Source organism: Phasianus colchicus, chromosome 18 (genome assembly GCF_987193195.1).
Source record: "Phasianus colchicus chromosome 18, bPhaCol1.hap1.1, whole genome shotgun sequence".
In the NCBI taxonomy this organism is placed as follows: Eukaryota; Metazoa; Chordata; class Aves; order Galliformes; family Phasianidae; genus Phasianus; species Phasianus colchicus.
In genome coordinates, this window is record NC_143453.1 from 7,564,495 (window position 1) to 7,588,797 (window position 24,303).

General features: G+C 38.6%; 1 protein-coding gene across 7 annotated transcripts in view; it reads left to right on the forward strand.

Moving 5' to 3' along the window:
* CLIP1 (CAP-Gly domain containing linker protein 1) overlaps nucleotides 1-24,303 on the forward strand; it is a 62,791-nt gene that overhangs the window by 14,499 nt on the left and 23,989 nt on the right. For 4 of the 7 annotated variants that reach the window (XM_090152745.1, XM_090152746.1, XM_090152747.1 and 1 more), the window contains 8 exons: nucleotides 7,480-7,604; nucleotides 8,712-8,928; nucleotides 10,983-11,180; nucleotides 11,547-11,650; nucleotides 13,818-13,878; nucleotides 14,982-15,014; nucleotides 19,133-19,237; nucleotides 22,171-23,115. In XM_090152745.1, the coding sequence (XP_090008871.1) occupies nucleotides 7,480-7,604; nucleotides 8,712-8,928; nucleotides 10,983-11,180; nucleotides 11,547-11,650; nucleotides 13,818-13,878; nucleotides 14,982-15,014; nucleotides 19,133-19,237; nucleotides 22,171-23,115 (1,788 nt within the window). The remainder of the gene's footprint in view (nucleotides 1-7,479; nucleotides 7,605-8,711; nucleotides 8,929-10,982; nucleotides 11,181-11,546; nucleotides 11,651-13,817; nucleotides 13,879-14,981; nucleotides 15,015-19,132; nucleotides 19,238-22,170; nucleotides 23,116-24,303) is intronic. The other 3 variants (XM_090152748.1, XM_090152751.1, XM_090152750.1) reach the window with 2 other exon arrangements.

Sequence of the window (24,303 nt, forward strand, 5' to 3'; positions counted from 1 at the left end):
GATTTGCTGCAAGTCAGCTACAGCTCTCCTTTTTTTGGTTCCCCTCAATTTGAAGAGAACGTGTTCCAGGCCATTAAATCAGTGTAGTTCTTCATAGGCATAATTTTTTTTTGTAAGGAAAACTTGAAAATGGTGGAGCAATTCACGTAGTTGTAATTTTCTAGTTCTCTTCCACGAGATTCTAGAAGAGTCAAAGGAAAGCAAAAGCAAATCAAAGTGTAGTGAACACACAAGCTGAAGCAGTATACCTCTACATGGATATTCCAAAGCAGAAAGAGCCTTATTTCAGCTATAATTTACTCCTCAAAGACAACTAGGTGAAAAGAGCACGCAAGTCCCAACTGTCTTGGGAATCTCTGATAAGTCTGTTCCTCACATCCCAGTATCTCTGAGCCAAATTACCAAGCTCGTACTTAATTGCTTGGCTGACTCAAAGCTGAGCAGTAATTTTCCTTTCTCTAATAAGTTTTATGAAATACTTCACATTAACATGTAGGAGTTTCGAAAATACAGGGAGATGAGGTACGTGCTTAAAAGAATTGTGCATTCTGATATGAAACTTGTTATTCAACTTCTCACTGATGTATAACTTCTCCTGAAAAAATAGCTGAACCAAAGGAAAAGTCATTAATGCAGAGAGTAATCAAATAGCTCTGTCTTAACCATAATTTCCATTTTTAATAGCTGAAGTACACTCTAGAATCTGGATATGATTTAGTGGTTAGAGAGAGAACATTGACTTTGAGCAGCCCAATCCCATATTTGGGGTTTGCTGTAAAGTAGGAAACGTTGGTGGGAAGTCTGTGCTTCCTTCACTGTGCACGTTGGGCCTTTCTTGGTTCATGACAAAAGAGTGCAAAGTTTAACATAACTGTAGCCCATTTGCCTACTGAAAGTTAGGATACAGTTTCAGCATTGTAAAGCTAATATAAATAACAGTTCTTATGCAGAAAGTGATCTCTCTTGTCTTCCTTCTCTTCCCTTGTGCAGCGGAAGAATTCTTGTCACCAGGTAGTAAAGCAGGTAGGGAAGGAGTAGGTCTGGCTGAAGCCTAATTCAGAAAACTAATTACTGCCAGGCTAAGCTGGTTTCTGTTTCCTCTTTGAGTTGCAGCCAGAGAAACTGTTTGCCCAGGCGCTGCGAGCACTTGCTATTTACCAGCCCAATGCAAAGTTGGTTTAAACAAACAAACAGATAAAACCAAAACCCAATTTGTTGAAAGAAAATAGGGGAACCTGCTTTGTGTGACAGTTGTTGCGCCTGTTAAAGAAGCTTTGAGAGCATCTTAGGCTTTTTCCTGGAGGGACCAGATGCTGTATTTATAAATAAATAAATAAAAATCTTATCAACCTAAGGGGCCTTAGCCTTCTCAAGGGATTAAAGTGCTTTCATTCATTTAACCAGTTACAGCTTCATCGTGCTCTGCCAATCTGATGCTTCTGAGCTGAGCTGAAAAGCTGTAACTTGGGCCTCCATCCATATGTTCACAAAAGGTTGCAAACCAGATTTACAGGCGTATGCTGATGTGGCCTTTTTGCTAAGTTACTATCTGTGCATGAATAATGCCTAATTTATTTTTATTGTGTCTGTTTTGCACCGTGTGGTGTAAATTACTTGTGTTATTTTTTTTTTACCAAGTTCTTCAGTGCTGCAATAGGCGGAGACTGAAGCAGATTATTGTCAGATTTGTTTCAACCCATGTAATTTATCTTCAAGTAAACATGACGTAAGTCTGTCAAGTGATTAAATTGCAGCACTTAAAACCACTCTTTCAAGAGTGAAGGGAATTTCTCATGGGGAGAGAGGTTTCTCCCTTTAGAAAAACATCCTGCATTGTCAATGTGGTATTTTTAAGTTCTCAGTTTTCTAGTTTCTGTAATGTTCTGAAATGCAAATAGGGATAGAAAAGTTTGGAAGTGAAGTACGTGCAGTGGCTGTGTGCTGTGCTGTGGCTGGTCCCCTCCTGAGCCTCATTTGTTGTAATTGCAAAGGTATCACAATGCATTGTAATTGCAAATGCATCGCAGTGCCTGACTGCTCTGTCAGCTTTCCCTTTATCCTTGAGCTGACTCTGAGCTATTCTGATGGCTTTGTTATGGTAAGAATAGAAGTGATCCTCATATTTGTGTATGTACATTTAGGCAGGGTATTTTAGAGACTGTAAAGTACAATGTAGATTTGTGGAGTGGTTGCTGCTGAGTAAAATACATTTTTGAGAACATGGCTGTGGGATAGAGGATATTCAAAGAATTTCTATGTCATTGTCCTGGTGATTTTTCTCTGTACAATCTCCACCTTTCTTTTAGTGTTACACTTAAGCATTTTTCAGGACATATCTGCCTGCTTACAGGTAAGTGAGATGTTAAATTTGTTTTGTTGCAGCGAAGTGCAATCTGTGGCTAATTATAAGTCACGTTGTTTTGGCAGCTCCTTTTTAGCATTACATTGGACGTGAGGTATTGTGATAAAATGGCTGCAATAGGTGATTTCCCACCCTCTTTGTCAATGGTTTGTTCGTGCAATCTTTCTGTGTGTGGACCTTGTCTCCCTCCCCCGCCCTCAGCCTCCCCAGATGGAGTGATAGCCAGGAACACGTTGTCCTTGCTCATTTCAGCACAGGATGGGCGAGGGGACAGTCAGTTTATTTACTTACTTAGTCTTGGCCTTTGCTTTTTTGCGATGGCAAATTCACATGTGACTTTTGGAGTGTGTGGTTGCTGTTAGGTTTTTATATTGCTTCCTTTGTGAATAAACTGACTGCAGGAACCTCAACAGCAGATCGGATTTAATTACTGAATTAGTTTCTTCTGGCAGTGAAGGTTGTGTGATGACACCACGTCTCTGTGTCTTATTGCACATTAACTCTGTCTGCCTTGGCCTTGATTTTGAACTTGTTGGCCGGCTGTGGCTAAATTTGATAGAAAAGTAGAGGTTTCAAAGGTAACTTCTTTTAAATGACATGCAAACAGATAACTAAGTAGAAGGCAGATAATGTGTACCACAGGCTTTGGAGCTGCACTGTGCCTTCACAGATCTTTTGCATGTCAGAGAACCCATGTGAACAAGGTCTTACGGGTATGAAGGACTCCATTTATGAAGGCAAGGCTGGAAGTGACTTGCTTAGAACACAAGCTCCTGCAGGGTGAGTGCCAGTTGCAGAAGAGCTCTATAATCTCAAATAAAACTATAGTGTGACCCAACAGCTAGAAGCCACAGTCAGATTTGTTTTATTTCAAATCTAAATACGTTTATAATAATGGAGTGATTAACTATGAAAATAGACTGTCAGTTGAACCTTTCTTATGGTTATCAGCTCTGATCTAAAAACATCAACACGTACAGCTTAGTTCAGTAATTACAGAGGTGAGTGGGTAAAATGTAAAGACCTGGATCAGGAGAGCCAGAGGAGATGACCTGATTGTTTCCTCTGCCCTTGAGTGGGCGAAAGGATCAGTTAAATGCAGTTTCTTCTGCCAGCTGGAACTGGTTCCTCCGAGTTCAGAGAAACAGAAGAAAGAAGATTCTGATCAGCAGATCTAGGTTTTTTTCAAATATGCTGATTGTTTGTCAGGATGTATTCCATGCTACACAGATGCTGTGGTTTGAGTGGTTCTGGAAATGCCCAGGCTAGGTCACAACAGAGATGTTGCTTCAAAGTGATTCTTCAGGGGGCACCATGGATCAGTCCTTAGGCACAAGTAAGTGGTACCATTTTATGGGCCAAGTTTCAGGCAGAAGATATCCTTTCTTCAAAGTGATTTGTATGTCTTAAATGAACAGTTTTAGTATCAGTCTCACTCTCTTTTCCTTATCTTTGGAAATGCAGCTCTTCAGACGCTCTCGCAAAGTCTGACTTGCTGGTCCCAACATGCTTTCATCAGAGTTTTTGAAGTTATTAGCAGCCTCAAGTTTACAAACCTGTTCTATTACTTCACTTTGCATTTGCAGCAAATTAATGTGAGCCTAGTTACAAAGTGATAAATGGAACTTAATCACTTTTCCCATGTGTTTGGCATAATAAAAGTGAATTCCAACCAAATTTCTTCACCTCACAATGACCACTAGCCTAACCTAGGTACTCTCAGGTGTTACTGCTTCACATTTCATGACTTGACTATCTTGGGTGTGAAAACTGATCTAAACAAATATATTTTTTAAAAGGAGTATTATTTAGTGACCCACCTTGGCATGAATGAAGGTCATGGAAAACTGTCTTCATGGTAATGGTGCCTCATTTTTCCATATAACTTTTAGAACCTGTTGGTGGGGGCCTTTTTCAGTCCTTCATGCAATACTTAGCAGTAGATCCACTGGCAACTGCAACATCTTATATATTTTTTTCTATTTTTTGCTATGATCTTTAGCAGCTTTTCTTTGAATCATGTAAATAACAGTTCTCTTTTTCCATATTGGTATATAGAGCACTGTATATAAGTCTGTGTGTGTACAGCAAATTTTAAGCACAGAAAGCCTTTACCTTCTTGTATCTTACTGTAGCATCTCACATTGTTCTGCCAAGATGGTCCTCTGAGATGCTTTCTAAGCAGTTGTGGCATTACATGCAGAGTGCTTAATTGCAGCTGGAGGTAAATCTGTTGTTTGAGGCAGAGGTCTGTGAGTGGCTGGAAGTCTTCAGCAGACCCAGGCTGCAGCGAGGGGAGCTGACCTTGTATCTAAAAACAGAGCTTTTAGAACTGAGCAGAACTGCAGATCTAGAGTGTCATCAATGCTATTAGCTCCATACTGCCACAGCGTGCTGTGCCTGCTGCTGTTGGTAAAGATAAGCACTTCAGTACTTGCAGAAGCCAGAAATGTAGTAGCTGGTTATTCGGGGAAGCTTGACTGGGTTTGGGAAAAAAACAAATTCTTTGGCATTCTTCCTTACATCTTGTTTAAAAATAAGCCCGGTGCCATGGTTACAAGCTTAGTCACATTGCTGTTTCTCCTGGGATCTCACGTTGTGTGTCCCCATATGTTCCTGGGTTGTGAATTCCTCTGTTTTCTCCCTCCCACTGGGCACTGGGCTGTGGTCCCAGGCACACACTGCGAGGCAGGGATGGGATGGGATAGGATGGGATGAGACCGGAGCTTTGTCTTGAGAGCATCTCCTGGTTAGTGACTTGGATGCTTTGCAACTGACAGAAATACCGTGCATTTTTTTATTGAGAGTGGCAAATGAGCAGGACTAAGGTATGGAACAGAAAGGAATGCATATTCTACATTGAGGGCAAACCAGTGTTTTGTACCTATGGGAAGGTGGTGGGTTCGTATTTATTTTTGTAGCTGACCTCCCACAAGACCCCAGTAGGATTCCTTGGCCAGCTAAACAGTTCCTGAGGAGTCCTTCTGTGTGACCTGCCTGTTCTTCCAGGGGACACTTCTTATCTGGGCTATTGTTTTGGTTTTCCTGCCTCCTTTCTTTAATGGGTTCTTTACTGCCTCTGTTGATTTAACTCGCTTTATTCAGGCAGAAAACAGTGCAGGTTTGACAAGGGAAATACCACACACACAGCATGCCAGTCTTCCTTTTTCTTCATTTTCATCTGAAGATGTCATCCAGATGTATCTTAAAAACACAAAAACACCGGAAGTTTCTAGAAAAGGAATATGTAAAAGACAACTTGGAGACTGTTGGGACTGGTAGCACAGGCACTGATCACTGATACAGCACTGAAAGCACAGACACGTGCAAATTTTTCCCTCTTGCTGCTCCGTTAAATTTTATTTTGATGTTTTATATTTATTTGTTGTGTATTTTGTACTTCTGCTTGTGTTATTTAACCTCTAGAAAAACTTATGTATAAGAGCGGATAAATATTTGTGGATTTCAGGAGTAGTTCTTCCAGGAAAGTACTGTTAATGATATTGCATCTTCTCTCCTGTACTGTGCCACAGAGACCCAGAGGTCTGGATTCCATGGGACTGTTCTGGTTGTTGTGATCCTCTCTCACTAAAGCGGTACTCCTTTTTTTTTCCCCCTTAGAGGGGAAGTTTGTCCGTTCTTCGCCAAGAACACCAAATACCAAACATTCTACTAGTTACTGTATTAGGCTGAGTCACAGTAACTGTAAACTGTGTGTTTTTACTCTCTCAGAAAGAATAATTTGTTCCAGTAAAATGTAAAGGTGACCTGCAGATTAAACCTTGTTTCAAGACTCTTTCTGATGTGACAGGAAAAGGGAACTGCCGCATTATACAGGGATGAAGGAAATCTATCTGCTTTTCCCCTTTTAGTAATATCAAAAGGGTTAATTGTTCTTCCTTGGTTTTCTGAGGTTTTAAGTGTGTGGATTAGGATTTTCTACTCATCAGCTGAAGCCTTGAGTTGCCACCAGAGCTGTCAGCTCTGGGAAGCTGATGAATTAGAAGCTAGAGCACAAATGTGTCATGTGCTGGGCACTGATGTGGTGCTTTGAGGACACTTGGTGCTTTCAGGCAAGATAATGTACTCCATTTCCAGTTTCCTCACAGTTAACCTCTTGTGTGAACACTTCCCAAATGTATTAATATGACTTATCTAGTTACTGTGACTGTGCATCTTAATTTATGATACAAGAAGCATGCAGTTCTCTAGGTACACTGGGAAGCTCCCCCAAAGAAATACAGTGTCAAAATCCTAACATACTTTTTAATGCATAAAGAAAGGAAAAATGCAGTCTTTGTGCTAGCAGGTTACATGCAAGCTTTCTGTCAAAGCTGCAATATATATTCCTCATCACATAACATGTGCTGCAAAATAGAAGTGAAAAAAAAAACCAATGACCCTGAAAACATCCATGTTGAATCCAGACTCTCTTGAAGAGAGAGTTTTCATCAACATTTGCCTGTTTTCATAATGCTAGATACAGGCTGAACAGATTTGCTCACAAATGGGGCACAGCATATTGGCATTCTGACCTGCAAGTATCCTGCAGGTCTGGCTTGTTGCCTTTCTTGGCAAGTGGCAGTCACACCTAGTTTAATTCCCTTCTTCACCTAATCTAATTCCTCTTTTCCTTGGGAGTTATAAAAAGCTGTATCTTTCAGACATTGTAAGTGGAACACGATCACAGTGGCTATAAAGATGTAGTTTTTTAGGTTTGAAAACAAATTATTTCTAATCTTCTATTTAAAATGATTTAAAACAAGAAAAAAAGAGGAAAAAACCCACTGCTCCCTGAGAACTCAGATAGCTGTTTAAATCTACACCTACAATTTTGTAGTGCTGTGCAATACGCTCTGTTTAAATTCTCCTTAATGCAAGGGAGTTACACTGTGTAGGTTCTGAGCTATTCATTTTTTCTTCCCAGACAATTTAGTTGTGAACATTTCTTCAATGTATTAACACAAAATCCATAGCCAAGGAATATGCAGCTTGAACTAAAAGTGGTCACATCATTAATGTGCTTTGTGAATGTGGCTATAGGGATTGTTTTTTCCACTGGATTGTGTGTTTCATTTGGAATGCATTAAAAATGATTGTTTGCCTTACTGTTTCAGGTGGGTGGAACAAAAGCTGGAGTTGTGCGTTTCTTGGGGGAAACCGACTTTGCTAAAGGAGAATGGTGTGGAGTAGAGCTGGATGAACCTCTGGGAAAGAATGATGGAGCTGTTGCTGGAACAAGGTTAGTTTATCATCAGATAGCAGCCACCTCAAAGATCTCATGTTTCTGTGTTTCATCATATTCTTTTTGTAATGTTTTACATGAAACTTTCCATCAGGAGTAGTTAGGCTGTGAAACCTGACTGTAGTGGTAGGAGGGGGACCCTTACACACTGATTTAAGTTTTATGACAACTGCACCTCTCTGAAAGTCTGCATCAACCCCACATTTACAGGATTAGTTGATCTCTCCTAATACCCACATGAGTTTTATTCACAGATTGGTAATGGAAATCACAGTTTCCTGCTTTTTGAACTTCTGCTTGGTTCTTCATCTTGGAAAGAATTCTCAATTAAGAAAATACCTCTAGATGTCTAAAAGCTGAATTTAAGGGAAACTGTCATGCATTACATGAACTGAAAGCTCCCACAGCCTCATTTTAAAGACTGGAGACCACACAGATGCTTTCAGAAAGCATTAATTCTCATCACAAGTGACCTTTATTTCTCACTTGGTACAAGGAGCTGCCCTTAATAAGGACAGGTTCATAGAATCACAAGGTTGGAAATGACCTATAAGATCATCTAGTCCAACTGTCTTCACAGTACCACTGCTACCACAAGCATGTGATGATCACAGCTTCAAATTTTAGGTGTCTTTTTTTTGTATGTAACCAAAGATACGTGTTCTGTATAATCAAAAATGCATATATTCAATGAAATACATAACTTATTGATCTAATTATAACCTGATTTTATTTTTAACTCTGTTCTCACCTTCTTTGCTGGCAGTTCAGAGAGAAGGGATGTGCATGTTAAAGTTCAAATCTGAATGGGATTTGTAGGAAACTGAGCTGTAGCTCGAAAGGGGTTCTTCTGTTGCATTTCTGAAATGCACTGTGATAGTGTTGTTGCAACCTATCAGAGCCCTTTACCAATTCCATTGGTTTTTTGTTTTGCTAAAAAAAAAAAAAAAAAAAATTTGCAACCTAATATAGATGAAGCTGTCATCAGCTTTTCCTTTACTACTGATACACTACTGATCCAGAAGTCTTTGTGAAGCCAGATTGTGTACATGAAAACACAGAAGTTAAATTAGTACTCTGACCTGTTTGCTTTATTTTTTAAAGGTACTTTCAGTGTCAGCCAAAATATGGTTTGTTTGCTCCTGTCCACAAAGTTACAAAGATTGGATTCCCATCTACTACACCAGCAAAAGCAAAGACAACGGTGCGAAAAGTGGTTGCGACTCCTGCAGCCCTGAAACGAAGCCCAAGTGCATCTTCCCTGAGCTCTCTCAGTTCTGTTGCATCTTCAGTAAGCAGCAAGCCAAGCCGTACAGGACTAGTAAGCTTCTTTTTCTATTGCATGCTTTACATTCCCAAGCAGGAATCCACGTGGCACTTGGCCTGTGGTCTTGCATAAATTGAGGATAGAACATCTTGGGGAGAGTACAGTATGCATTTAATTGTGCTCTCTTTTTCATTCGAAGCATGCATGAAGGAAGAAAATCTTAGCTAGCCCTGAAGAGTAGCTGAGTATTTGAATATTCAAGCTTACACAGTTAATTTGGGCTAACTGAGTTATTACAATAAGAAAGGGGCTTGTGATGCCAACAAGGCATCAGCGTTCTACGACTGAAATCTGCATTTAGCAATTCATTTTTCCTAGCACTATCTCTGTCATATGGGGTTTGTGTTTGAGGATCTGCTACGCACAAAAGCTCCCATAGCATAACTTGTTTCATTAAGCAGAAATCTTCAAATTTTCAAAATGTAAAAGGCCTTCTTTTGCTGCTAAAGAGATGAATCAGCTGAGAAATACAGAAGTAGCAATTATCAAGTCTTTGCTGACAAGAAGCCTCTTTCTTTTTGATTTGGTTTTTAATCCCTTGAATTCATCTAGACGAGATGTTGCAAAGTTCAGTGGCTTGGGTGAATTCTAACACACTAATTCCACCTAATACACTTACTATGGGTTCTTTTTAAGTTACTGTTACATAAATGTCCTAATCTTGGGTTACAGCAATAAAATGGAGATGTTCTGGGAAAGCTGAATTTAAGCCTCTCTTTCAAAGCAATTAAAAGCATAGAAATAATTGTGTGTTTTTTTTTCTACAGTCACCCTAGATATATTTTTTTTTTCCCTAAATCAGTGTGCATAAATACATGATTGGAAGGAGATCACTGTCTCTCAGTGGTCTATAACTGATTATCTGGCATACTGCTCCACTGACAAGCAGGTGCAGGACAGAGGTGATGTACCACAGTCCTTCCAAACTTAAGCAGCTCATGAGTGAACAGAGGTCAGCAGTTGGTCAGGGCAGTGGGCTTAATACCTCATCACAGAAAGCACACTGATTTTTATTTGGCACAAATGGAGGGACTTTATAACTTAATCCAGTCTGGAAATTGTAGTCCTAGCTACATAGTGCCCCCTAGTTTGAACCTGTTGAACTTAGTATGGCTGCTTGTGACAGTTTGTGGGCTGACAGTGAAGCCTTAACATGGACCTTCACATTTTATTCACTATGCTGTGATATCAGCATACTGTGCTGATTGTGGCAGCAGCAAGAGGACAGTTACACTTTGTGAATGTCTTCAGTATACTTATTTTATGCTGTGTTGTGCCCTCAGTCTCTTGCGTGTTTGGGGCCATTCAGGTTCATTTTAGCTCTAGTTCTACAGATTGATTCATTTATAGCTATACTTTTAACATTTAATCCTTCAGTTTTGTTCTGTTTTGCTTTTCCAGAAGAACCTTAATTACAAGGATATAAACGAATGTTTTAATCAGATACCAATGTACTTCAGGAGGTATTAGCTGTGAAGCTAGCTTTTTAAGTCAAGGTAAACGCCTTTGACCCTGAATGTCTTGTTGCCATAGTAGAGGCACAAAATGCTAGTTGGATTTCCAAAAGCTTTTAATAGAGCATTTGGAAATGTTATACTGTTGCTGGTGACCCAAGATAATGACTTGGTAACGAGAAGGGCAATGTTATTTACTTGCTGTAAAGATGCCTTTCTTTTTTTAATGCAAAAAAACTTCATAGAAAGCTAATGGACTTGTCTCTGTGTGAGTCTACCAAACCTGCCCCAGACTGAGGCCAGCCTTTGGTTTTCGCTTCAGTCCTTCTGTCTCCTATGTGCTGCCTGCTGATTGCTACAAAACAAACTTACTCCATAGATGTGGCTATTGTTAAATTCTCAAACTAAGTAATTTAAGGTAAAGCAAAAAAAAACACAAAAACCAAAACAAAATTCTAATAAAATACTTAAAGGAGAAATTACGATAGGTTACAGAAAACAGTTGCTTCTCTAACCTAATGTTTGTAGAGTCTTGGAGATATCCCTGGTTTTCACTTGATAAAGAACAGTTTTTAATGTGCTTGCTTTGTGAAGTTGACAGAAACATCCTCCCGGTATGCAAGAAAGATTTCTGGTACCACAGCCCTGCAGGAGGCACTGAAGGAGAAGCAGCAACATATTGAACAGCTCCTGGCAGAAAGGGACCTGGAGAGGGCAGAAGTTGCAAAAGCAACCAGTCACGTGGGGGAAATAGAGCAGGAATTAGCACTTGTTCGAGATGGACACGACCGGGTAAGAGCAGTGCTGCTGTTCTTAAAACAGAGACTGTAAAACAATTGACTTAATTCCCAAAATCGCATTTTCTAATTGAAAAGGTCTGGGGGTAAGAACTAGTGTTCTAAACCTGTGACATCTTTTGTGTGGGACCTTTGGCTTGATATGAGCCAACCTGTACCTTTTAACAAATGCTGGTTAAACCTTTCTACACATCTCAGTGTATGAAGTTTTCTTTTGTTATGTGTGTATTTTGAGTATCACATTCCTGCCTCTTCGTTCATCACTTTACCACTTTGTGATTACTGAGGTATAAATACATAACTTGAAAAAACAGATCATGTGCTGTTTGTCTTAGATTTTGTTCTTATTCCTGGTGAATAGCATGTACTGGAGATGGAAGCAAAAATGGACCAGCTGCGAGCTATGGTGGAGGCTGCTGATAGGGAGAAAGTGGAGCTTCTCAATCAGCTCGAGGAAGAGAAAAGGTAACCCAAAACTGTCTTCATTACTGTAGCTGTTAAAAAAAAACTTTGCATTAAAAGTAAATGCTTTGTGACTTATAAACATGAAACAAATCTTAAATAATGCAGATAGGAGAAGTTATAGTGTAAAACAATATTTCTGTTCATTGAAGTTAATATTAAAAATAAATTCTTAAATTATACTGTGATGAATTACAGCTGGTAGAGGGGATTTTTTTGGTGACTGAATACCCACTGAGGTTTAGTAGCTGGGATTGCTTGTGTAAAAAGCCAAGTGGACTTGTTCAGAGGCTGTAACTATTGTTGAAAAATAGATTTCATGGAGCTTACTCCTTCTAGTATGGCCTTGAGTTGCAATGGATTTTATTCCTGCTTTTATGAAGGTACAAATGGATCAAGCCTCACCTTCTGAAACACTTCTACTTCAAAGTGAAAATTTTCATAATCCCGTTTCCTGCCAGTGCTGGATTAGGAATTTACAGTTTAGTGCTCTTGTGAATAATTTACAACTTGTCATGTGCTTCCACACTGAATCTGTAACTTACAGGAAATCATCAAAGCCCCCAATTTTAGTGTCTTTTCTAACTGATATTACGATTTGAGGAAAAGAATTGAGATTATCAAATAGATGTACAAACCTGGTTGAGGAAATGATCTGGTACATTGTTTTGATGCATTCTGAGTGCTTTTGAAAAGCTAAACTCCATTTAGAAACCAAACCCGTTGTGAACCTGCTCTGTAGACTGGTGTTCTGCCCTGTAATGTCAGCCCCTCTGAAAGGCCTCCCTAAAACTAGGACACACAGAGGAGAACATACAGTGTTAAACCTGGGCAATTCCCTTGCAGTTTGCATGCTTCCTTTTTGTTGGACCTGCTTGCACTGAATTTTCGAAATAGTAGAATTGGGTATGGAATTACTTTTATGATCTCCACACAATAATGCAGTGTGGATTTTTCGTTGTTTTATTTTGTGGATTTTTTTCCTAATATTTAATTTTAAATAATAATAATTTTAAAAAGCTTTGCAGCACTTCCATTAGCTTGGCTGTGAACCTCTTCTCACTGGATGCCAGGTTGGGGGGGATCCGTTTTTCTGCATTCCTCCATGGCCTTGAGCTCACCTTCAGTGTGTTGCTAGGCAGCATAACAGTGCTGCTGTGTATGCCTGCGACCCATTAGCTGAAGTGACGTTTTACAGCCAGGAAAACAGTTCATGGCTTCAGCAGTGCAATATTTCTCCTTCCTCCTAGTCACTCTAGGTGTGTTTACTTTGAAAGCTCTGTAATGTGCATTCAAGTCAGTCTCAGCAGTACCTTTTAGTCAAACAATCTTGAATCCTGTTTCCCATAGCACAGGGGCGATACCCACTTCCACGAATACAATAAGTTCTAATTGTCCTTTTATTTTAGTCATCTGTCCCTTGTATCACACGTTGATCCAATGATTTCTACATCTGTCAGCCACGCTCCATGCACCAGCAGTGTGCACAGTTCAAAGGAAAGAAAGCATCTTTGTCTATTCCTTTGCCCCGTTTTACTGAGTTTAAAGGAGGAGGTCTGGTCCCTTGTTCATTGCCATACTTGGAGAAGGAAGAAGTAACTTTAAAAAACATTTATTTTAGTTCAAGTACCAGCTTAGCACTACTTTTGTTGGTGTGATGTTGATGGTGTGATTCTCATTCTAAAACTCCTGTATGGGCAAGGCAAACTGTATCTTGCTTTTGCAGGTACTCCCAGCCTGCATCTTGCAGTTCATCCTGACAACCAGCACATGTTTGTCTATGATAGTTTTGTTGCAGTTGTCCAGCACACTTCCAGAAGGCTCTCAGTAATCTTGGATGTTTCCTAACTTTCTGTTTTCTTATCTGATAGAACATGTGGAATGTGTGCAGAAGGGTGAAGGAGTGAAAGAAATAGTGCTGATGTAGAGGTTTTCTTTCTAACTTATCAGAAACTGCAATAAAATACCTTTTTCACAGAGCTGTAGGAATACTGCTGCTTTAAAGTGTTGTGCTTTAATGATAATGGTTTTCCTCCTCTTCACTGTTCTTTGTAAAATAATTCTGCTGTTGTAATGTTTCTGGTGCTTTGCTGTCCACTGTCCATGGAAAAGTGAGCTGGAATGCATTTTCCTTCAAAGTTATCTCAATTTTAATCAACTGTCCCTACAGGAAGGTTGAAGATCTTCAGTTCCGAGTGGAAGAAGAATCCATTACCAAAGGAGACCTAGAGGTAAAATATCTCCAGCTTTGTAAACAGGATATGTAGTAAGACAGAGAAATGCAATCAGTTCCTCTTAATTATACTGCTCTTCAGAAGACAAAGGCAGGAATGATTAATTGATGCAGTACTGGTACAAATGTATGCAAAGCACATGGAAGTGCTTCCCATTTCTGCAGTCCTTGATTAAGCTAACATTCCTGAAACTGCACAATCACGACCATAATTCAGCTATAGCAAGGATTTTACTATGGAATGGCCATATTTGTTTAGAATAATTCAATTCACAGAAAACTCAATTTTTAAAATATTTTTATTATCATATATTATTCCTTACTGATGTTTCTTCGATTGCTTAAAAGTAAGCACCAAAAACATATAATCTTAAAATTATGAAACTGACAATTAGGTAGTTATATGTTTGAAAATGAGTATTGAAGAACAAGGCAGCCCATTTGACTTGGCCTAAGTTTTTTGAATAATTCATGTACTTTCCTTTGGGAAGATTTATTAAAAGAAGAATATTCTCTCTGGAGATGCATTGTATGCACAATCTGAGCAGCCATTTAGGTGTGCATAAATAATAGTTTGTAATTATGCAATCAGATTAGGAAAAATCTGATGAAGCATTACTCTCAACTACTTGAACACTGCCAATTTTAACCCCAAATGTCAAATTAAAAAGCAAGATATTTTAGTTCTACTTTACTGCTGTTTAAATCTGAAAAATACTAGACTCATGCACAGCATAAATAACCAAATTAATTGACTTGTGTCCCTGTGAACCATTTATGATTAAAGTGCTAGCCTTATGGAAATGATTCATTTCATATAACATTTCTTTTATTTTAGTCTTCCATTCATTTTAAGATACCTATCTAGATTCTTCATAGAATGCTCTTTTATTATTTAGTCCATGAAAACTTTCAGTTTTTTATTTTTTGTTGGTCGTGGCAAACCATTGTAAAGACTGGTTTGTCAAGCTGCATAACTTCAAGAATTTAAGCTGAATTCAAGATAATGAAATGTATCCTGTTGTTTATGTTGGAATGATCAAGTGCTAAGTCTGCAGGTGAAATATTTTTTGTTTATTTGTGTTTTAATTTTACTAATAGCGAAAGAGGCAGATTTCGGAAGATCCAGAAAATGTAAGAAGGCACTTAAATGTGCAGAGACATCCCATGTTAACAGATTGTGTGCAGAAAATGCTTATACTTATTCACTAACTGCATAATCTGTTATTGAAACATTGACTCTAGTATTTGTGTGCATGTTGCTTTCAGAGCAATTACAACATTTATCAAAAAGAATGTGTGTAATGACTAAACGTTGTAATCCCCATTGACTGGAGAGAGGGCAAATAAAGTCAGAGTTCTCTGGGGTCAAAACCTTTGCAGCTGATTGGAGTGTATAGGAGCTTGTAGAAAAAGGCTGTCTGAGATCTTGAAATGTCTTTCATTTAAATGTAGGATTTTAGCTGCTTCACGAAATCCTGCTTGTTTTCCTACAAGCTCCTACTGCTGTTCAACAGTAAGCAATGATCCAGTTCTTTTTTCTGAGGAAGAAAAAAATTGAATGTTCCCTAGCTCCCCTCATTTGTTTCTTTTTTCTTTTCTCCTTGCTTTTTTGGCATAAAATGCTCAGGGGAGTGATAATTAAAAACATCTTAAAAATTAGTGTGCAAAGCTGTCTATTTTAATGTATCCTCATGTACCTTCCCTGTGAATTATGCAAGACAAATGTATGCAACTAGATAACAGGAATTACTTTACAAGACATTAAAGCAGCCCTCTTCCTTCCGTAGCTCAGAATAGTGGAATTTAAATGCCTTCTCTGATTGGATTTAGGAAGAACTATCACAGGCTGCCTCCTTTGCTGCATCCCCAGCCAAGATAGGAAGTTCTCAAGACTAAAACTGGTTTCCTGCTGTGCATTCTTAGGTGTTCCTTTTGTGAAGCTACTTCAGCGATCCGGGTCTCCTCTATTCTTCCAATCAGGCTCACGGTGTGTTAGAAGTAAATCTGCATGTGCCCTTCCTTTTTCTCATTTTGTGCACTCCTTGTTTAATCCTATCTTTACTCCTGATTTCCCTATTCTGATTTTTTCCATAAAAATGGACATCTTCACTCTCTGAAGGAGAGGATGGCTGGTCACTTTGTTTCCAGGCTAATGCTTCATAATCTCAGTCATGTTCTGTGATTGTTATCCCAGCACGAAGGGACTGAAGGTCTTCTTGCCCCTATCCTAGAATTGGTTATCAGCATTTATGGCTTCAGCACAATTTCACAATTGGACTTTTTGATGGAGAACGTAACCAAAGGTTTATTTTGATGTGAAAGTAGCTAGAATACACAAATGCTGAAAATAGCTGATGACTGCTTTCTGACATTTGGTTTGAGTAGAATTCTTTAGGGTTTAAGCCAGAGTAAGGCTTGTCCCATTTCCCTCTCTGTCTTAATCTAACTGTGAAACTTTGGAGAAAGGGAAGATGCTTCATTTATTGTTGTTTTTTTTTTTTCTTCTGTTTTTCTTTTCCATTCAATTTAAGGTTTGCAATCAGATTCTTCTTTTTGTAGTACTCGGCTCTTGTCAGTTTACTGTGCACTCAGTTTCCTCACAGAGGACCATATTTCTTCAGACGTTGCTCTTCAGATGATCAGTACTTTGATTAAAAATTTTGCAGTGATTGTTGCCTCAGGGAAACTGGAGGCAAACTCAGAAATCACATTTGTTAAAAGAATAATCCTCCATCTACTAAATGGGGAGAAAGTGTCCAGCAAAGATCTCTGGAGTAGTTTTGTTTTGCTGAGTTTTTCTTTCAGTTTTTATTTTCATCCTGGTAGTATTTTAATTTCTTCTTTGAGATATATAAGAGATGGGATTTAAAAAGCTGGTAATCAGTGGTGGTATATCAGATCTTTGCAGTACTAACGTGATGTCTGTAAAATTAATGATGAAAGTATTCTGGTTTTTACATAGTATAGAAAATCTTCAGATAATGTATCCTGCAGTGATGAAAGGAGAATTCTGCAACTGTCAGGTTTGAGGCTTGTTTTCTAATGAATCCCTTTTGGGAATTAGAGCAGGAAAGACATGAATAGTCAATTTTTTAAAATAGCTTAGTTTTCAGACTTAGAAGTAATGCCAGTCAGCCTCAGAGAGGGAACTGATTACAGCCATTTCAAAAAATACTGCCATTTACCTTAGAATGTTTCTGTTTCCAAAGCCAATGGGAGGCAAAACTGATAAGCCACGTTCTCATGGTTTTTTCTTTCATCTACACTGAATTATCTTCCACTGATGGACAAATTAATCTGCTATGGAATATCAAACAAAACAAATCTAAGAAGTAAGTTTAGTATTTATGGATTTTAGTATTTCAGACCTTCTAACTAAGTTCACAGTAAACTAGCCAACTCCATTCAGCTGGAAAAACATTTAAAAGGACATTTGAAACCACCAGATGTCAGCATGCTTTGGTAGAAGATGATAATAAATTGATGCTGTCTGAAGGAATACTGTGATTGAAGGAGAACAGGCCTGAAGCAAAACAAGTGTCATCCCTGCCTGTCTCTCTTTGCAGGGACTGCACACAATCTGAAACTGCCGTGGCTGGTTTGAAGGCAGTGCTAATCATCTTGTCCCTCTATAAATAACACAGTTCTGCAGGGATTTTTAAATATCGTATTACGAAGACGAGAGAAGCAGCAGTGTCCTGCCAGCTGTGTGTGTGTCCTGCCACTGCTGTGGGTTTGGCAGCAGTGTGGCTTTGGAGTTATGCATGCTCTTCCTTTGGGTTTCTTTCAATCCAGTTCAGTTATCTCACCGGGCTGCTGGACCTCTCCTCTCTTAAAGGCAGTCATAAGGTGTGGGGGATACTGTCTGATTTTGTTCTGTAGTAAAGTCACTGCTGCAGCTAAACTGTGATAGAGAACTTTCATCAAGTCTAATGGGTACAATTTCTTGAGCTCCAAGACATGTCTTAGCACACCCAGACAGAACTTCATTCACTTCTGGAGATCCACCTTACTCTTGATGTGGGCAAGCTCTGAGAAACTGCCCTTTTTTTTTTTTTAAAGACATAGGAAACAGTGCACTTCCATAGTCCTTTTAATTTGGATTGTTTCACACTTGCAAACAAATCAGCTCTCTGCATTTCAGAAGTGGCACAGCACTGAGGTTCTTAACTCTGTATTATTTTTTTTCCTTTCCTCACATCAGTAAAGAGGTCAGGTTTGAACTGACTGCTGAACTTCACCGCATTTCTCAAATTTCAAGTTCTCATGCACACTGCTTGGAGTTTCTTGGAGCCCAAGTACTGAGTTTTCTGTGTGCTTGCCAAAAAAATTCTACCCCTTTGTAAACAAAAGGCAGGAGGTGACAGCTTAGTTAGCTTCATGTACTTCCTGCTTCCCTTGAGGAACTTAAAAGAACGACAAAGTTGGGTTTTTCTGTTGTTCTGTTGTTCGTTTTTTTCAGTCTTACCAGTTCTATATCTTGTTCCATGCACACAGTCCTCAACAATTACAAAGCAACCAGTCTATTTCCCTGTGTCCCTGGTTTTGGAGAATCTTACTTGTTGCTTGCTTACTTTCTGGAGGAGGAGAGGGATAAAATAGGAGGGTTCTGCAGTTACCATTCAGACAACCATGCTCTTTCTGTTCATATATTTCATACTCTGGTGACAAATGAACCTTAGTATTCCCAGATCTTGACCAAAAGCATTTTTATGACTGAGGCTTGAAATGCAGCTAATTAATATCCCATTAAAAAAAAAAAAAAAAAAGTTTGATTTATCACGTGAGCTTTAGTGGTGAATTTTCATCCCCTGGTTCACAATACATCATGTGAAAAATACAACCAATGCACTAAAGAAAAAAGTTAGTGACATGACAAGGAAAGGGATGTGTCGTCCTCTTAGAACAGGTGTAGGTACACATTTATATTTTATGTACTTTTTCATAACTATTCTAATTTGTGCTGAAAACTTCATGTACTGATAAATAACTTCTACTTGGCTGCATGAAACTTTTGTCCATATTTCTTTGTGATTTTTTTTTAATTTTTTTTACACATCCGTCCATTTACACTTTCAGCCCATCTTTCTCATCCATAGTATTTCCCTGTTCATTTTATCCACTGCATCTTCTCTGCTCATCATTGATAGAAGATTCTGGCAGCACGGCCTGCATGTGGCTCCCTCCTTGTGTGCTGGCATGTGATGGTGGCACCGTTGTGTTCTCTTCCTTTCCCTTTTTACTAACAGACGCAGACCAAACTGGAGCATGCCCGCATTAAGGAGCTTGAACAGAGCCTGCTCTTTGAAAAGACCAAAGCTGACAAACTCCAGAGGGAGTTAGAAGACACTAGGGTAATGGTTTTCACTATTTAAATAACAAGACTGATTTGTATTGTGGAAGATTTCTGGTGACGCGGTCTGCCGGGTGTAACACATGCTGAAAGAGATCTTGCACCTGCCACGAACCTCATGTAGCTGGAACACTTGTAAAAATGAGCATTGCTTTTGAGTGTCGGTGCTGTGTGTGTATAGCTGTATACGTGTACTCATTTCTTCAGGACAATTCAGGTAAGATGACGTCAAAGTGCAAAATTAGTACTTGAATCCGTGTCAAAAGTGGCAAGTGGGACTGTGAGTAGCCATAAAGGAATGTTCAGTGGTTCATTTTTAGAAGTAGCAAAGTTCATTATATCCAAGAGAAATAATTCCACTGTGCCAGTGCTTTTAACTCAGAAATGCTGGTTGTGCTACTTGCTTTGCTACGTCAAGGACTTCTTAATTCTTTTTTTTTCTACCAAGGACACAATATTTTCCTGGGTATCTCAGTAGCATTAGTAACAACAGCGTTGTCAAAATATTCCTCAGCATTGGGCCCAGGACAGATGTGCAGCAGATGTTGATTCCTGGGATTTTCAGCACGTTTCTGAGAACAGAGGCTTTTCTCATTAGGAAGGTGCTAACTGTTCAGTTGTATTTGGAGCAAGGCTCAGAGGACTGATGTAGTTGACTTCAGCAGTTCAACATGTGTCTGTTAGCAAAGTCTGTTGTGCTATCACGTTTTATTGTGTATCTGTGCTTATTTAAAAGTGAAGATCCAAGAAGAATGAAAAGCTGTGCTTCATAGATTTACATCTGGGTGTCCCTGCACCTGGAAAGTCATGACAGGTTTTGGTGTATTTCTTTTTTTTTTTTTTCCTTTTCAATTTAATATTTGATGAATAATTCATAAAATCTCAAATACAGGAAATCTGAAATGTCCACGGTTCCAACTAATGCTCTGATCAAAATCAACTCTGAATAATTGTGAATAGTGCAGTTCTACACTTGCTCTTAACCAGGACGCCGAGAAGCGATCTGCTCTGTTATCTCGGGGTTCCCTGGATGAAGGAACCGACCAAAACCCCCCTGTACCTTCTGATCAGTTGCTGTGGCTCTGGCCAGATCTGAAGCAGTGAACCTGGGTGATCTTGGTCATACCTCATGATAAGCCACTGTTGCTAAGTGCCCTTTGTCCTAAATTCTTTACAGATACGTACGTATCCATTAAGATGCTGCTGTTGATTGTTTCTGGAATGTGGCATCTTTATAATGAGTAACAGATAACAGTGCACCATTCAGGCTCTACTGTTAGGTGTTTTTATTACAGAAAACCTGTAAATATGCTTCTAGAGATGAGGAATCAGATACATTTTCAGTTTAGAGCAATGAAATGGAAATAAACCATGAGTGCCAGTTCTTTTATATCTTACAGTGTGAATCTTTCACAGTCACTTGATGTAATGAAGCAATGAATTTAATTCTGCCTTTTTCTCAGACTGATGAGTTCCCTGCAGGACAAGGTGTGAACTTCCTCTAGATAACACATTTTTTCTTTGTGTTAGAAGTAAAAAAGCAAATATTGTTATCTCACTCTGAAAAAACCCAAAAAGTCATCACAGATCTTTAAAACTTATAAAGTACAATGTCAACTGGAAAGAAATGGTATAGTTTTCTACAGTGACTCATTTTTTTTCTGCAGGATCGTATATATATATTTTTTTTTTTACCTATTCCCCTTTATTTCATCAGTAAAGAGGATGAAAAAGTCATAAATATTTTTCTTCTATTCTGCCCACAGCAGAATAGGCTGCTGAGCACTTGACAGTTTTTGTATCATGCTCAAAATTCATTTATTTGCCTTTATAAATATCTGCACATTTTTAATAATCTCATTGCTTTTTATAGTGGTTTATCCACTGCTCACTTCAGATAATGCTTCCTACACTTCTTTGTCCCTTCCAACCACTTTCTTTAATCAGGGAGATGAAGAACATTAACTCTTCTGGATAGATAGGGATAGAAAGCTGAGTATGTGTCATAATATGTATAATTGATTCCCTTCTTGAAAGCATATATATATTCATGCATACACACAGCTCTTCTTGAAGTTAAGGTAGGGATGAATATTAGAAATGTCCACGAACGTCTCCTCCAATAAGCACTGTTACGGAGCAGCTGCAGACAGTAGTGTCTCTTTCAGGCTGCTGGGATAATAAGAAGGCTGAAGCACTGATTTCCTAATTAGAAGTCATTGTTCTGGTTTTGTGTGATTTTCATATCAGAAATTTCTATAATATTTGTTGAAAAGCTCAGATGAAGTGAGGAAGGTTTTTCGAGAGAACATTGGAGTGAATATGGAAGGAGTTTCAGAGGATCCATATGCTAAACAGGCAGTTGTGTGTTTTTCTGACAGTCTCATAGTTGACTTAAGATGAATTTGGAAGCAATTATTGCAGCAGTTAGAGAACTGGACGTTCTATCTTTTTTCCATCTGCTTTAAATTGGTTCTAAGAAACATTTTGTTAAATGTTGATAATGTACATAAGCAACTTCGCAAGCTTTTCTTTAGCAAGTTATTATTTACTAATAACTTCAGAAAAATGAGTTTAAATGAACTCCATCTTTAAGGAGAACATAATATGCACATAATAGGAAGATGTGGGCATCTGTACATTTTCTTTCTTTAAGTGATAATTTATGCATAAATGAATTAACAGTTGGTCTTGTTTCACAGCCTTCCAAATAAAAGCAGTATTTTCTTAAGCATTCTTTAGCATTTCCTTAGAAATAGGAGTTGGCAGTGAAGCTCAGAGGTATCATAATCCAAACCGCTGGTAAGAGGAGGCTAATGATGTTGGTTTGCTACACTAGGTGATTTCTTTTCACTGTGGTCTGAGTGTCTCCATGTATTAAACTTATGACTTTTATAATTCTTTCTTCTTTTCTTAAAATGCTGTTAATCATAGGTGGCTACAGTATCAGAAAAATCTCGCATCATGGAACTAGAAAGAGATCTAGCATTGCGGGTGAAGGAAGTAGCTGAGCTTCGAGGGAGATTAGAGTCTAGTAAACACATTGATGATGTGGATACTTCTCTTTCATTGTTACAAGAAATAAGTACTTTGCAAGAAAAAATGGCAGCAGCTGGCAAAGAGCATCAGCGCGAGATGAGCTCTCTGAAAGAGAAGTTTGAAAGCAGTGAAGAAGCGCTGCGAAAAGAGATCAAAACACTTTCAGCTTCAAATGAGAGAATGGGAAAAGAAAATGAGTCATTGAAAACTAAGCTTGATCATGCCAACAAAGAGAATTCAGATGTAATAGAACTGTGGAAATCGAAGCTGGAATCTGCAATTGCTTCCCATCAGCAAGCAATGGAAGAACTGAAAGTTTCATTCAGCAAAGGTGTAGGGGCTCAGACAGCAGAATTTGCAGAGTTAAAAACTCAGATGGAGAAGCTTAAATTAGACTACGAAAATGAAATGTCGAATTTAAAACTGAAGCAGGAAAATGAAAAATCTCATCATTTAAAGGAGATTGAAGCTCTGAAGGCAAAATTGCAGGCGGTCACAGAGGAGAAAGAACAAACCCTGGAAAACCTGAAGACCAAACTGGAAAGTGTGGAAGATCAGCATCTGGTAGAAATGGAAGACACTTTAAACAAATTACAGGAAGCTGAAATAAAGGTAAAGGAGCTAGATGTACTGCAAGCCAAGTGCAATGAACAAACCAAACTTATTGGTAGTCTTACACAACAGATCAAAGCTTCTGAAGAAAAGCTTTTGGACCTTGCTGCACTTCAGAAAGCCAATTCTGAAGGTAAATTGGAAATCCAGAAACTTAGCGAGCAGCTTGAGGCAGCTGAGAAACAGATACAGAATTTAGAGACTGAAAAGGTTGATGGAAGTAGCAAGGTTTGTATCAACATCCATCCTTTTATTTTTACTTTGTTTTTGTTTTTACATTTTTACTGCTCTAAACTGCTGTAGCAAACTCATCACAGAAAAAACCAAAAACTTTTTATTAGCAGTGTATCTTTGTACCATCTGAGGAGGTTTAGAGAAAGTGTTGATTGGGTCAGATCTCTGAACAGGTTGTATTGCTTGGTCTGTACCACTCAGCAAAAGGAAAACATGCCTCTGTGGAAAGCTTTGTGTTACAGAAGGTTACTTTTTTGGCTTATTTGGGAGAAGAACCCTACATCTTAATATACAAGTTTTTCACTGTTGGTGCAAGAACTATTGGCACAGTGACGTGGGGTTCAGTGGGTTTTCTTCCTCTGATGATTACACTGAATTGTAGAGAGATTCTGTGTTCTCAGTTTGTGCCAGCAGTATCTTTACTACCTTTGTTGTCATCAAAGATGATGATGGAAGAGGCAGAGTGCTATGAAAATCAAAACAAAGATCCTGGAGGAACTTTTCTTTAAAATAAAGGTATGCAGCAGTGTTGTCAGGGACCTTCTCATTGTATTTTTGAAGCACAAATTGCAGTTTGATATATCTTACCAAGATTTTTCATTGGTGTTTTGGATGTATCTTTAAGGCTGATAGGATGCTGTTCAGTACTAGGAATTTGTTCTGCCACTGCAGCTAGAAATAAAAGTGGTGAGATTTAATTTCATTCTGGGGCTTTGGGCAAACCCCCTATCGATACATAACCTGACAAGCAAGAACTCCAATTATAAGAGCAGTGGGAAGGTAGCTGGAAGTTGCTCTCCTAAACTCTTCACAGATGGTTCCAAGATACTTGATTTTTGTGGACTGTTGGCACCATATTTTTAGCTCACACTGAATTTCTGCACTATCCTGGGTGAGGTACAGAATCTTTTGGAAAATGGCATCCCTGTGTGTGTATTGGTGTGAACAGCCAGTTGAAACATACAGTGCTAAATGTTAAAAAAATTAAAACAGTAAAGAACCAAAACTACCAATTTAACTGATTCTGTAACTGTTTGGAAATGTTTCAGTGTGCTCCAGAATGTCTACCATCAACTGTTTTATCTAAGATAACTACATTTCAATTATTTCAATCATGTTCCAAGATCCAATCAGTACTGTGATGTAGTCATCAGTGGAAATCAGCTTCACTCAGTTAACACA